This window comes from Ovis canadensis, chromosome 12, assembly GCF_042477335.2.
Source record: "Ovis canadensis isolate MfBH-ARS-UI-01 breed Bighorn chromosome 12, ARS-UI_OviCan_v2, whole genome shotgun sequence".
Taxonomy (NCBI): Eukaryota; Metazoa; Chordata; class Mammalia; order Artiodactyla; family Bovidae; genus Ovis; species Ovis canadensis.
The window spans coordinates 62,407,672-62,423,026 of NC_091256.1; the positions used below are offsets into that span (position 1 = coordinate 62,407,672).

Genomic DNA, 15,355 nt, shown 5'->3' on the forward strand with positions numbered 1-15,355 from the left:
GCCGCCGCCAGATGGAGACCTGTTTCCGTGTGGCCGCCAGGGCTGTGCAATTTGGACTGGCCCAATGCTAGAGCCCAGGCACGGAGAAAGAGAGGGCCCGGGGTGGCCTGCGATGGGGCAGCAAGGACTACAACGTCACCAGGCTTCAAACAGAGCCCTAACGTCTTATAAAAGGAGAACCATAGTGAAGCGAGCAGGCAGGGCTCAGAGCAGTGACCACTTCTCACTGGCGTCTCATGCTGGGCCTGGGTGTGGTCACTCAGGGGGTCAGGGGTACACTTAAACGGTTCCTGCTTGAGGGCCCTTGGGCCCCTCCCACCCTCTTCAGGGAGCCTCTGTGCTGTGAGAGAGGACAGGGGCAGAGAGACAGCTACCAGTGACTTCAAGACTTGGGCAGGGGACGGGGAGCCCTTAGCATTTCTGTGTGGATATTTATTATTTTATTAAGCTCTTTGCCAGGGTGACTCAGGTCATTAGGGGTTTTCAGAATGCTTAAGATTTTCAAACTCTTAAGGGTTTTTCCATGAAGCCAACAGAACCAAACTATTGACTGAAACCAAATGGTCAGTGTAATCCCCACATAGATCTAACTACCAGGCCCACTCTGGGAATGAGATGCTCGAGCTCATTTTTAATGTATAAGCAGATCTAACCTCTCTGGAGGAGTGGAAAACAGGAAAGACACAAGCCTAACCACCAAAGCCAGCTGCACGGCCAGGCGAGGTTGAACAGCTGCAGCTCTAAGACCAGTATCTGCAGACCCCAACTGGGAGACCCCCACTCTGCACAGGGTGTGTGTCTGGCCAGAAATAGAAGGCCATTCAGAGCCCACCCCAGAGGGGCAATCCACCGAGAGTGAGGGTGGTGGGGACTTGGCCTGTCCTCTGCAGGAGAAGGCTGTCCCAGCCCGGGAACATTCTCTCAAAGAGGGGTTACTTCATCAAAATCCATTTATTCACCCTGTTTAAGGGGATCTAAATTGAAGCTGAGGAGGTAGAGAACTGGGGCCACTTACTTTTTATTTTATACACTTCTGAGGTATTTGTGTGGTTTTTTAAAAAACAACTACTCGTTTTCCTAGGCTAAGGTCTCACTCAACCATCGCAGTCAGTGTCCCTCTTGCAAGTCATGTTACCTCTTGAGGCAAGTCTTCCCTGACTGCCCCCCAACCTTCCCACTCCCTCCAGCAGATCCCTCCTGCTCACCACCTTATCCTGCCTGGCCTTCAAGCCACATCACAATCAGAAGGTCTTTGTATTGGCTTGTGTATATGCACACTATGTCGGGTCTGACTCTTTGCAACCCCATGGACTGTAGCCTGCCAGGTACCTCTATCCATGAGATTTCCCCAGGCAAAAACGTTGGAGTGGGTTGCCATTTCCTTCTCCAGGGCATCTTTCCGACCCAGGGATCAAAACTACATCTCTTGCATCTCCTGCACTGGCAGGCAGATTCTTTACCAGCTGAGCCACTGGGAAAGCCCTTGAATTGCTCTACCTGCTAATGTATCACTCTCCCCTCCTACTGGAATATCCACTCCACAGATCTTGTCTGCTGTGCCCGCTTCTACCTTTTAGGGCCGAGGGCACTCAGGACAGAAGGTGATCAGCAAAAGTTTTTGAAAGTCAGGATTACCTGGACATCCGGTAGTATTAACGGGAGTGACTGCACTGGCTCCACAAACCTGGCATGGTGCAAAAATCCAGTGACAATACAGACTTCATTAACTATATGGAACCAGCCATCACACCAATTTCCCTGAACATGATCCCCAGCCTACCCTAGGGAGGCTATTTTTGTGCACAAATAGTAGCTCTGCGCCAAATCCAGCCTGCAACCTGTATATGCAAAAAAGGTTTAGGGGAACACAGCCACACCCATAAATGTATGGATTGTCTGTGCTTGCTTTTGAGTTGAACTGAAGAGTTTCGACAAAGACCACATGGGCTGAAAATATTTACCATCTGGCCTGTGAGGAAAAAGTCTGACAAACTGTGAGCATGAAGAAACAGAAGTGTAGTGTAAGACTTTGAAAACTACCCCAGAGAAAAAAGCAGCAGGGTTCACACAGACACTCGCCAGTGCTAGTGGTACCTAATATCTTATTCAGGCCTTGTTATGTGCGAGATACTGTGCTCTAAGATATTTTGCTCTGAGTGTACCAGCTCCTGTAATTTAATTCTCATTACAACTGTGAGTAGGTTCTGATTACTGAGGCTAAATGAGGTCCAGTAATTTGCCAGGGTCAACAGAGTCAGTGACAAACCTAATTCAAACCCCAAACGAGGTCTGTGTGCTCTGAAACTTGCACTTCGAGCCACCATGCTGGACAGCTTCCGTGGAAAGCACTTTCTAGCCACAGTGTAAGGAACTCTCAGCATTCTTGAGACTGGTATGTCTCCTCATTGTCCTCAGAAGACCACCTGGACGTCCCTGCTGCGTTGGGATACTTTGCTGTTTTTGTTCAGTCACTCAGTTGCGTCCAACGCTTTGTGACCTCATGAAGGGCAGCATGCCAGGCTTCCCTGTCCTTCACTATCTCCTGGAGTTTGCTTATTGAGTTGATGATGCCATTCAACCATCTCGTCCTTGGGGACGTTAAATGCCCACTATTTTCTATCTTAAATGCCCACTTCTTTTCTGTCTCTGAATTCTACTGATTTGTCAAGATTCTGTCCAAGCTCACCTTCTGTGAAGCTTCTCCTTGTCCTGGTGATTAATTCTTCACCTGGTTAAAATTCTTCCTCCAACCAATATATGAACTGTTGGAGGGTGAAGGCTGCCTTGGACAGCACAGAACCTTTGCTCAGAATGCAAGCATACACAACGGACATGCTCCTCAGAAACAAAACAAAACTCCCATGAAAACCACAGCCTCCTCTCCCCTGGAGAAGATGCTACTTAACAGACCAGTTCAAATGCCAGTTCAAAATGCTAACACTGCCTTTGACTTGGATGTCTCTCTCTCTAGCTGTTAACAAATTGGCAACCACAAGCTTTATCATCTGCACCTGAGACATTTCATAAGGAACGTCTTTTCATTGCTATCATAAGGAACGTGCCTTTCATTGCTATCTTTGTCATTTTCCTGTGCCAACTATTAAATTCTCCAGTTCTCTCCAATCCCCACAGATCCTGCCTTCATATCAGCTATTGCATTCCTCGTGTTACAGGGCATGTTCAGCATCACAAAATCTCGATGTGAGAATAGCTGAACTCAACAAGGCTCTTGAGAGTCCCTTGGACAGCAAGGAGATCAAACCAGTCAATCCTAAAGGAAATTAACCCTGAATATTCATTGGAAGGACTGATGCTGAAGCTCCAATAACTTGGCCACCTCATACGAAGAGCTCACTGGAAAAGACTCTGATACTGGGAAAGATTGAGGGCAGGAGGAGAAGGGGGCAACAGAGGATGAGATGGTTGGATGGCATCATCAACTCAATGGCCATGAGTTTGAGAAAACTCTGGAAGATAGTGAAGGATAGGGAAGCTTGATGTACTGCAGTCCATGGCATTTCAAAGAGTTGGAAACGACTGAGCAACTGAACAGCAACACTGCTTAGGGAGGGTGGTTGCGCTTGAGGACATCATTTCTGGGGTGATAGCTATAGTTGTTTCTTGCCGTAGGTGCTGGATACATGGATGTGCTCACTTTGTGAGAACCCATTCAACTGTATGTTTAGAATTGTAGGTATATTCTATTTCAGTAAAAAGTTCTCAAATATCCTGTGTAAACATAGCTTACACATGTGGATCTTTTTTTTTTTTTTTTTTGCAGAAACCCACACCTCATTTTATTCATGAAACATCCTTAAAAAGGATGGGTCAGACCATCTTACCAGAGGTAGCATGGAAGAAAAGGCAAAGCTACTCTCATGGTGACATAAATATGTAGGTGAGACTGATGTTCAAGGTCAAATATGACCCCAAGACTGTGAGCCCTCAAAGCCTACCCCTGTAGCTGAACTGATTCCTATTAGAAGCAGATACTCTGATTCAGAAAACCAAATGCCCTTCATGTGTGAGAATCAAAATAGTTTTCTGAAACATGACATACAAAGGAAGTGGGTAACAAGCCTAAATGATATATAGCAATATTTAGGTGCTAAGGCCTTCAGCCATCTTCAGACCTTATAAAAGTAAAGAACTGCCTGACCACAAAGAAAGAGAAAAAGCGACCACTTATGCTACACACTGAATGTATTTGCTTTTTAGTAGTGTCTGACTCTCTGTGACCCTAGGGATTGCAGCACACCAGGCTTCCCCGTCCTTCACTATCTCCCGGAGTTTGCTCAAACTCATGTCCATTGAGTCAGTGATGCTATTCAATTATCTCATCCTCTGTTGCGCCCCCTTCTCCTCCTGCCCAAATGTATGCCCCTCCCCAAATTCAGATGTTGAAATTCTAACCACCAGTGTGATGGTGTTAGGAGGTGGGGCCTTTGGGAGGTGATTAGGTCATGAAGGTGGAGCCCTCAAGAATGGGATTAGAGCTCTTATAAGAGACCCAGGAGAGCTCCCTCCCCCCAAACCATGTGAGGGCACAGGGAGAAGTCAGCAGTCTTCAGCCATAAAGACAGCCCTCACCATTTTTTTGTTGTTGATAAATCACTCAGTTGTGTAAGACTCTTTGCCACCTCCATGGACTATAAGGCTCCTCCTGCCAGGCTCCTCTGTCCATGGGATTCTCCAGGCAAGAATACCGGAGTGGGTAGCCATTCCCTTCTCCAGGGGATCTTCCCGATCCCAGGGATCGAACCCAGGTCTCCTGCATTGCAGGCAGATTTTTTACAATCTGAGCCACCAGGGAAATCCAGAACCTCACCATGCTGGGACTCAAGTATTTTCAGGCTTCCAGCCTCCAGAATCATGACAAATAAATTTATGTTGTTTTATAAGCCACCCAGTCTTCGGTGGTTTGCTTTAGCAGCCCAAACAGACTAAGACAACTTTTGAAGACTGGGTTAAGCACCATGCTAAACACCCTACACACAGACTCTCAACAAATCTTCCCAAGAGCCCTGATTTTATCCCTGCTTTATAGATGAGAAACCAAGGCACAGAGAGGGTAAGGAACCTACCTAAGGTTACACGGTTATTCATTGGCAGGGCGGGATTAAGCCCAGGCCACCAGACTCCCGAATCCATGCTCTTAAACACGACACTTGCCATGCCTCCTGTTGTGATGTACCTGGGGACAAGCTTCCAGTTTCTAGTGTGTGACATACCTTCTTGTCATGCTTGTCCAAGCACATACCATGATAAGAATCTTGGCCAACACACCCAACTCTTTCATAAGTGGCAGGCTGACTTACAGAGTAGATCCCTGCTCTCAAAAGATTCATGCTGATGCACATGTCCAACCTCCTTCTACCTGGACTTTCCCCATCAATTTGTAAGTTAGAGATTAAAAATCAAAATGTGTGGCCTACCTGAAGCCACAATCAGCCCAGATTAGACTAGAAACGTGCCTACCTGAAGCCACAATCAGCCCAGATTAGATTAGAAAGGTCTATTGTCTTCTTTTGTCTTCATTGCCAAAGATGGATTGCTTTTAGACAAAGTATTTGCTCATCCTACACGCCTTTAGTAAGCAAAAAACAATGCCCCACTGCATAAGCAAAGCTTAGGAAAACTAAAACTTTTGTCAGATGTCTACAATGCTGCTTTTAGTTTTACTTTTAGAGGAACATTATAGTAAGAGCACATTTTGAATCACCTTTTCTTTTTAAGCCACATCAGTCTTTATGAACGGTAAAATTGCTGGTCTATGTTGCTTTTGAGGAATTTAAGTGGGGATAGAGGGGAACATTATTGTTTAAACATAATGGTTCATCTAATGAATTCTCTTCATTTTGGAAGCAATCAATCTGATGAGCCTTCTCTTACCCCTCACATCATCCCCCCACGACCTACCCCAGTTTCTGAGACTATGGGGTGAACTAGCAAGTCAAATTAGGAAAACACTGCAACAATATTCCTCAAATGATGGTCAATTCTGGTTTGGTTTTAAGTGAATATGAATCCTACCTTTCGGCATGGGGACCCTTTCTCAGATGAGCTGACTTCTTCATACAGATAGTTATTAATATATGCCTTTAACAGGTCATATTTTTTTCTCTACTTGGAATTGGGACATTGATCTCTCCTGCAGGGAGCATCATACACTGTGGTGTCACCAAGTTCTATAGGTCTCTGTCCAAAATGCAAAGTACTTTAGTTCTCAATCAAAGCTCCGAAGTGAGCCTCTTCAAAACTGCCACCCTTGGGCAAGATTATTCAAGAAACTTCCCAGGACCAGAGGCAATGTCGCCCCGAAATGGAAAGACTGGAAGTTGCTTGTCACGGGCCATGACCCTGACTGCCGACTCCCCGAGATGCAGGCACAGGGCGGATGGAGGATGCAGCGATGCCGCCCAGAGATGCGCGGCAGGTGGGGCCCTCCCAGAGCTTTTTTTTGCCGCTACGCTCAGAGTAGGGGGTCCTGGCGAATGGCAGCCCCTCTAAGTGACGCAGGGCCCCTGGGCCTGGCTGTGTGGAAGCTCCCAGGACGCTGACCTCAACTTTGTTCCGTAAAAATAGCTCAGAGGCAGCGGCGCTCACGTGAGCCGCCCCGGCTTCTTCTCCATCGTCCAGGGGCTCCCGGCGGCTTCTCGTCCCCGGGGTCGCGGAGGGGAAGGGCGGTGTCCTGAGCCCCGGTGACAGGAGGAACCCCGGGCGAGCGACCCGAGGAAAGGAGGGGGCGCTGGGTGGGGTCGAGGGCCCGAGCCGGGCGGGCCGGGGTGGTCTCGGGGCCCGGGCCGGGCCGGGCAGGCCGCGCTCACCTTCTTCACCGACAGCGAGATGTTCTCCAGAATCCGGTCCTTCACCTCCCGCGGCTCCATGGCTCCGCCGCCGCCGCCGCCCCGCCGCCGACGCTTCCCGCGCCGGGGCCCCGGGGCCGCCGCCAACCGCTGCCGCCGGCCGTGCGGGGGCTCCGTCGTGCCGGCCGCGGGGCCCGGCGCCCGCCGCCCGGCCCTCGCCTAGCCCGGCCCCTCGCTCCGCCGCGGCCCGGCGGCTCCGGAGCGCGGCCGGCGGGGAAGGAGGCTGTGCGCGACGGCGACGGCGGCGGCGGCAGGAACTGATGTCAGGCGGGGCGGCGCTTAGGCCGGCGGTCGGGCTGGGACGCCGGCGCCGCGTCGCGCCGGGGAAACCGGGAATTGGGAGACCCCCTTGGCCTCCAGACCCAGGCGCCCCGGCCCCTCCTCAGAGACCCTGGAGACCCTCCCCCCGCCCCGGGGAGGACCCTCCAGTCGGACCCCCGGGACCTGGAGACCCCGCCCCCGCCCGCCAGAGGCCACCCGTAGCCTCCCCTTCCTTAGCCCCAGTTGAGTTCAGTTGCTCAGTCGTGTCCGACTCTTTGCGACCCCATGAATTGCAGCACGCCAGGCCTCCCTGTCTATCATCAGCTCCCAGAGTTCACCCAAACTCATGTCCATCGAGTCGGTGATGCCATCCAGCCATCTCATCCTCTGTTGGCCCCCTTCTCCTCCTGCCCCCAATCCCTCCCAGCATCAGAGTCTTTTCCAATGAGTCAACTCTTCTCATGAGGTGGCCAAAGTATTGGAGTTTCAGCTTTGGCATCATTCCTTCCAAAGAACACCCAGGACTGATCTTTAGAATGGACTGGTTGGATCTCCTTGCAGTCCAAGGGATTCTCAAGAGTCTTCTCCAACACCACAGTTCAACAGCATCAATTCTTTGGCGCTCAGCTTTCTTCACAATCCAACTCTGACATCCATACATGACCACTGGGAAAACCATAGCCTTGACTAGATGGATCTTTGTTGGCAAAGTAACGTCTCTGCTTTTTAATAAACGATCTAGGTTCATCCTAACTTTCCTTCCAAGGAGTAAGCATCTCTTAATTTCATGGCTGCAATCACCATCTGCAGTGATTTTGGAGCCCCCCAAAATAATGTCTGACACTGTTTCCACTGTTTCCCCATCTATTTCCCATGAAGTGATATGACCAGATACCATGATCTTAGTTTTCTGAATGTTGAACTTTAAGTCAACTTTTTCACTCTCCTCTTTCACTTTCATCAAGAGGCTTTTTAGTTCCTCTTCACTTTCTGCCAGAAGGGTGGTGTCATCTGCATATCTGAGTTTATTGATATTTCTCCCGGCCATCTTGATTCTATCTTGTGCTTCTTCCAGCCCAGCGTTTCTCATGATGTACTCTGCATAGAAGTTAAATAAGCAGGGTGACAATATACAGCCTTGACATACTCCTTTTCCTATTTGGAACCAGTGTGTTGTTCCATGTCCAGTTCTAACTGTTGCTTCCTGACCTGCATACAGGTTTCTCAAGAGGCAGGTTAGGTGGTCTGGTATTCCCATCTCTTTCAGAATTTTCCACAGTTTATTGTGATCCACACAGTCGAGACCCCTCAAAGCTCAGACCCTGGGTCTCAGCCCAGAAACCCAGGCCCCTTGGCTTTGGGCAGCGTGGAGACCCTCTCCCGGACCTGCCCACAGACCCCTGCCAACTGGCCCTCACCAGCCCAGGGTTCCCCACCCTCACAGCCCAGTCTCCAACTTTTAGGCCACTCCGGGTTCTCGGTGCTCCTTCCCACCCCCAAAACACTCTCTCGTTTCAACTTCATCTTCAGTTCCGAAGCCCTTACTTGTTCTCACCCTTATCCCACTTCTTCAGCTGGTCCACATGTCCTGAGGACCTAACAGCCTCAGCCCCGAAGCCCACCATAATGACTCCCCTTCTCCCCACACACCTGCCTCCCCAAATTTGTATTTCGAAGCAAGCCACTTACACTTAAGAGTTCTCAGAGCCCTACCTGGCTTACTCATTCATTTGGTCCCCAAATAAGTATATTCCTGATACATTCATTAGTTCCTTTCTATTCATTTATTTTTGGTCAATATATAGTCATTGTATTTTTTTTTCACTTTTTAAAAGTTGAGAAATATGCCATATATTAGTTTCAGGTATATGATGTGATTTGATGTAAGTATATATTGGAAGATGATTGGCACCCTTTTTACTCTCAAGATACCCCAATTCTCAGCTACAGGTTTCTGATTTTCACACTTCTCTCCTCAGGCTGCCCCTCCCTCAGCCTCTCAGTCACTCCAACACTGATCAGAAACACTGAGTGTACAGCCTATAGTAGCTGGACCCCACCCAATACACATAAAAATGATACCTCTCCATCCCTCAGTTTCCCCAGGAGAGACCCAAGATGGTAGTAGTTATTTTTTGGTTTTTATGAGACTGGATAAGGGGGCAAAAAGTATGTGGCAAGGAAAAGCAGAGAGAAACAGATTGCTGTGTTTTATTACCACCACAGGATCAGGATCAAGGACCAGAGTTCTTAATACCAACAATGATGATGATGATAAGTGATGAGTACTGACTGTGTGCCATGAGCTGAGCTAAGTGCTTTCCATACATTTGTCTCACAAATCCTTGAATAACATTTCTGGTACAGGTGAAGAAATTGAGGGACGAGGGTAATTTGCCTAAAATCATAAAGCAAATGGTGGAGTCCAGAAACTATTTGTACCCATTTCTGAGCCAAAGATCTCTTTATATTTCTTTCAGTAGTCATGTATGGATGTGAGAGTTGGACCATAAAGAAGGCTGAGCCCTGAAGAATTGAAGATTTCAAACTGTGGTGCTGGAGAAGACTCTTGAGAGTCCCTTGGACAGCAAGGAGATAAAGTCAGTCAATCCTAAAGGAAATCAGTCCTGAATATTCATTGGAAGGACTGATGCTGAAGCTCCAGTCCTTTGGCCACATGATGAGAGGAGCCGACTCATTGGAAAAGACTCTGATGCTAGGAAAGATTGAGGGCAGGAGGAGAAGAGGGGGACAGAGAATGTGATAGATAGTATTACCAACTCAATGCACAGGAGTTTGAGCAAGCTCTGGGAAATAGTGAAAGACAGGAAAGCCTGGCATGCTGCAGTTCATGGGCTTGCAGAGTCAGACACAACTGAGCGACTGTACAATTCTAGGAGGTAACCCTACAGGGACTTGGTCTAACTCTTTAGAGAAAGAAGCAAAATCCCTAAACCCAGAGTATTTTCTGAGTTCAGGAAAATAGGAGATAACAGCCTCTGTGGAGCATAGAAGAGGGCAGAATGACAGGTGGGGATTGAGGCTGCAGTCACTGGACAGGTGAAGAAAAGCCTGGAGGCAGGGGAAACATTACTTTGAATTTGGAAAGAAAGAATTTGGTGTCCAGAGATGTTTGTGGCAAGTAGGAGGAAAGCTGGCTTGAATGACCCGTAGGTCTACTAGCTTTGCTGCACTCCCTTCCCACTCCACCCAAACTGGGTGCCTACAGGCCCCAACTTGTCTGATGCAACTCCAGCTTCTGGGAATCTATTCAGCCCACAGCAAGGGATGAGCTAGCTTTGAGATTCCTCCCTCCTTTTAATAATAACAAGCCATCATCCAGGCAGCATCTTCTGCTGGGTGCCACCTTCCTGTGAAGTTTACTCATGGCTTGGGCACATGACAGCTTCAAAAGGTGTTATTATCACTTTTTATTAACAGGGCTGATGAAGGCATTGGCATTTCTGGCTTTTTTCTATCTTCATGCATTGGGGAATGGTCAGATTCAATTTTTGACAACATTTAGGAGGAACTTACAGCCTTACTACCTAGCAAATTCCTTAGGCTTGTATAGGTATGTGAATGGATGGGAGAAGTGAGGTAGATTTTAGTCTCTGAAGACTTCTTGCAGGGAAAGGGAGGGAGTCCAGTGTGTGTGTCCACATGCAGATAATTGGCCTAGACCCAGGTGGCTCAGTGGTAAAGAATCCACCTGCCAAAGCAGGGGATGCAGGTTCATCCCTGGGTTGGGAAGATCCCCTGAAGGAGAAAATGGCATCCCATTCCCCTGGAGGAGGGCATGGCAACCCATCCCAGTATTCTTGCCTGGAGAATCCTGTGGACAGAGGAGCCTGGTGGGCTACAGTCCATAGAGTTGCAGAGTTGGACATGACTGAAGCGATTTAGTATGCACCAGTATTCTTGCCGGGAAAATCCCACGGACAGAAGAACCTGGTGGTCTACGGTCCATAGGGTGGCAAAGAGTTGGATACAACTGAGCAAGCATGCTTGCCCCAGAGCTCAAATATGGGATCCATTTTTGCCTGTGAAAAGAAAAAGAACAAAGAGAGGGTGCTTGTCCAGCCTCTTATTGGGATTCATTCAAGTTCAAAACTGAAACTTATTCATTTATTACACAAGACTTTGCTGATCATGTGGAAAGGGCATGAGACTCTGAGGCATCCAGAGTCAAAAGCCTCAACTGAGTCACTCTAGGGCCCTGGAAAAATCTTAGTTTCCAAACCAGTGACACAGGAAAAATGATCTTTTTTTTTTTTTTAATAATATTGTCTGCACCTAAGTCTACTGCAGAACACTGTCAGATGAGGAAGAAGTTGGGAAGGCAGGCAAGATCATAGAAGTACCACAGACCTGGACTACCAGGTCTCCTCTGCTCTTCTTTCCAAAGGTGTGTACTGCCTGAGAGAGGAAAAAGAAAAAAATTCCAGCAACTATAACCTTAAAAGACAATTGGACAAGACTGTTAAAAAAAAAAGTGGAAGATGGTTTAAGGGACCAATTCCTCCCTTCCCCCCACCTTAAGGCAAATATATTTATATTCCTAGAGGAGGGAATAAATATTTCCTTGGCCTTTAGGCTTGTGAAGTTGCTCTGTATCTAAGAAGGGAAGAGAAGGGACTAATTGTAAAAAACAGCGATGGTCCAGGTTCCCATACCTTAACTCTGGTACCTGCACGTGCAGACAGTCTGCAACTCTAGGTCTGGGTAATCTAACAGAAGGCAACTTTAAATCTAGGGGGTTTTACTTTAAAATGTTGAACACCTGGGAAGTCCCTGGCGATCCAGTGATTAGGACTTGGCACTTTCACTACCGTGGACCCAGGTTCAATCCCTGAGGCAGGGAACTAAGGTTGTGCAAGCTGAAAAAACAAGTTAAGCTTTCTGTCCCTTCCTCCTTATTGTCCCACCAGCAAGATGGGTTGGTGAAAACTGGGATATCATTCAACTTCCCTGCTTCAGAGCCTCCAACAGCTTCTCATCAGAGCATTTGGAATAACACCCATTCTCTTCTCAGGCCTCCAAAGCCAGAGCTGATCTGATTCAGCCTCTCTTTCTGACTCATCTCCAATCTGTCCGCTGGTGTGTGCCCGCCCCCGCCAACCTTCTGCTTCTTACACAAGCTTGTGTGTTCACATCTCAGGGCCTTTGCTGGGAAAGCTCTTCCCCAGTGTGGCAGAGGCCTCAGGCTGTTCATCCAGAACTGCTTGCTCCACAGTGACAGCACTATAGCCAGGCAGTGCTAGTGTATTTCCCAGCCTTCCTTGCGGAAGGCATGACAATATTATCAAGTGCTCTCCCAGGGCATGTGAACAGAAATAAAGTGATCCACTTCCTCCTCCATGTTCTTCTTCCACCGAGTAGGGTGAAGCCAAGGGGATGTCAGACTTATAGGAGAAGAGCCTTGTTCCCTGAGCAGTGCCTGGGTGAGATCTATCAACCAGGAACACCTGTTTGGACTAGATAGCACAGGCAAGATTAAAACTTGGTTTGTAATAAATTATTAGAATTTCTGACCTCTTTGTTCCCTCAGCCTAGCCTGATGCAATACACCCAAGATTCTCACCTGGGGACTTCTCTGGTGGTTCAGTGCTTAAGATTCCATGATCCCAAGCAGATCATGCCAGGGACTGGGTTTGATCCCTGGTTGGGGAACTAGACCCCATAAGATGCAGCTGAGACCTGGTGCAGCCAAATAAATATTTTAAAAGCCTCACAGGGCAGGAGCCTCCTTGTCAGCCAGGTCTCAGTTTAAATGTTAGCTTCTCAGAAGACTTTTCTCTCTGATGGCTTTACTCCACATGAAGTAGCCTCTAGTCCCTTACAGCATGCCAATCTCCTAAATTTTCATTTTAGGGTGTATTATTACCTGTGTCTTCTTGTCCGTGGTCAGGCTTCAAAGACTCTGCTAGAACGTAAGCTCTGCAGAATGTGCACTTTTGCTCAGTTCATGCAATGCTGCATTCACAGCGCCGACTCAGTGTCTGGCACATGACATTCAGTGTTTATTGACTTAGTATCTTCTGATTAAATTCTAATTCAATAGGGATGCGGAAAATTTTTTCAGCTGACCATAGAAGTAAAAGCACATAAAGAGAACTTGCACCAAATAAAAGGCTGCTTCTCTTTACATCTGATTTGGGCCTTTTCTATTCTAGGAAGATAATGGGTGAGGAATTATGGCCCAAGTCGGTACAACCATTATGGAGAGGTGCTGTTTGCCACAGTCCCAAATTAGTCTTAGACGTGGGTGTAATAAAAATACTACCTCACAGGGAAGCCTGCAAACTTACTAACCTCATAATGTCATCTTTCCTTCTTTTTTGGTCACACTGTAAGGCTTGTGGGATCTTAGTTGCCCAATGAGGGACTGAACCTGGACCCACGGCAGTGAAAATGCTGTCTTAACCACTGGACTGCCAGGGAATCTGTCACCCATCTTTTAAAATCCACATTAAACTCAAGTCTTCCCCAGGTGGTGCTAGTGGTAAAGAACCTGCCTGCCAAAGCAGGAGATGTAAGAGACGAGGGTTCGATCCCTGGGTTGGGAAGATCCCCTGGAGAAGGGAATGACAACCCAGTCCAGCATTCTTGCCTGGAGAATCTCATGGACAGAAGAGCCTGGCCGGGTAGTCTATAGGGTCGCAAAGAGTCAGTCATGACTGAAGTGACTTAGCACACACAAACCCAAGGTCAACAGTCATCCCAGGCTAGAATCCCTAAACCTGCACACTAACTTCAATGATCTGGCTGGTTTTCAGGTCATTTTTGTCACTCCACTCATGGGCCTTTGAGGCAGCCTAATGGTATTCATGGATTTATTACTTCAACACATTATCTGAGGGCCTGCTATGCATAAGGCAAAGTTCTAGGCATTGGGAGACAGTAGTGAAAAGGAGACAAACCCCTACTCTCACAAAGCTTACATTTTAATGGGGAAGAAAGATGAGAGATACAAAAGCAAAATGAAGAATATGCTAGGATGTGTCAGTATTGAGAAAAATGAAGGAAAGTGACAAAGATAAACTAGCTAAAGAAGGCCTTACTGAGGTGGCCTTTGAGTAAACCTAAAGGGAGTGAGACAGAAAGCCACGGAGGTGCTCAGGGAAAGGACATTCCAGATCAAGGAAAAGTCAGAGGCACATAGGAGCCTTGGAGGCATTCTAAGGACTTAGGCTTTTACCCTGAGTGACATCAGGGCCCATTGAGGGTTTAGGGAAAGGTATGATCTAACAGAATCATGCTGGCTGTAGTGCTAAGAACATTTTGTAGACAAGGGTAGAGGCAGGGGGACTTACTACAATAACTGAGGTGAGAAGCAGTGATGATGATGCCTTGACCAAGGTTTGAGAAATGACCAGATTTCAATTATACATATATTATGTATTTGGCTGTGCCACGTCTGAGTTGCGTGGGATCTAGTTCCTTGACCAGGGGTTGAGCCTAGGCCTGCTGCATTGGGAGTACGGTGTTTTAGCCATTGGACCACCAGGGAAGTCTTCAACTATATTTTGAAATGGAGCCAATAGGATCTAGGATGGGTTGGATGTAGGTTGTGAAAGAAAGGAGTCAAGGTCTGAGTGAACACCTGGAAGGATGTAGGTGCCATTGACTTCTCAGGGGAAGCCCGAGAGGAGCAGGTTGGGGTGGATAGTGGAATATTTCTGGTTCAGGGGATTTCTATTTCAGATACCTTGAGTTGAACAGGGAAAATGTTAGTAACTTTCTAGAAGGACCCAGCCACTCTAGCTCTTCTTTTTAGATAAAAACTCACAAATAAGGACTGGTAAAGCTACGGTCTTCCAGTAGTCTTGTATGGATATGAGAGCTGGACTATAAAGAAAGCTGAGCACCGAAGAATTGATGCTTTTGACCTGTGGTGTTGAAGACTCGAGAGTCCCTTGGACTGCAAGCAGATCCAACCAGTTAATCCTAAAGGAAATCAGTCCTGAATATTCATTGGAAGGACTGATGCTGAAGCTGAAACTCCAATACTTTGGCCACCTGATGTGAAGAACTGACTCACTGGAAAAGACCCTGATGCTGGGAAAGACTGAAGGCAGGAGAAGGGGATGACAGAGGATGAGGTGGTTGGATGGCATCACTGACTTAATGAACATGAGTTTGAATAAGCTCCAGGAGCTGGTGATGGACAGCATCCAGGTGTGCTGCAGTCCATGGGGTTGCAAGAAGTCAAGACAGGACTGAGC

General features: G+C 47.7%; 1 protein-coding gene across 3 annotated transcripts in view; it reads right to left on the reverse strand.

The window, feature by feature from the left end:
• PLEKHM2 (pleckstrin homology and RUN domain containing M2) overlaps positions 1–7,121 on the reverse strand; it is a 39,417-nt gene extending 32,296 nt beyond the window's left edge. The window contains exon 1 of one of the 3 annotated variants that reach the window (XM_069545937.1): positions 6,828–7,121. In XM_069545937.1, coding sequence (XP_069402038.1) covers positions 6,828–6,887 — 60 coding nt within the window. In that variant the 5' untranslated portion in view covers positions 6,888–7,121. The remainder of the gene's footprint in view (positions 1–6,827) is intronic. The other 2 variants (XM_069545938.1, XM_069545939.1) reach the window with 2 other exon arrangements.
• Positions 7,122–15,355: the final 8,234 nt, after the last annotated feature.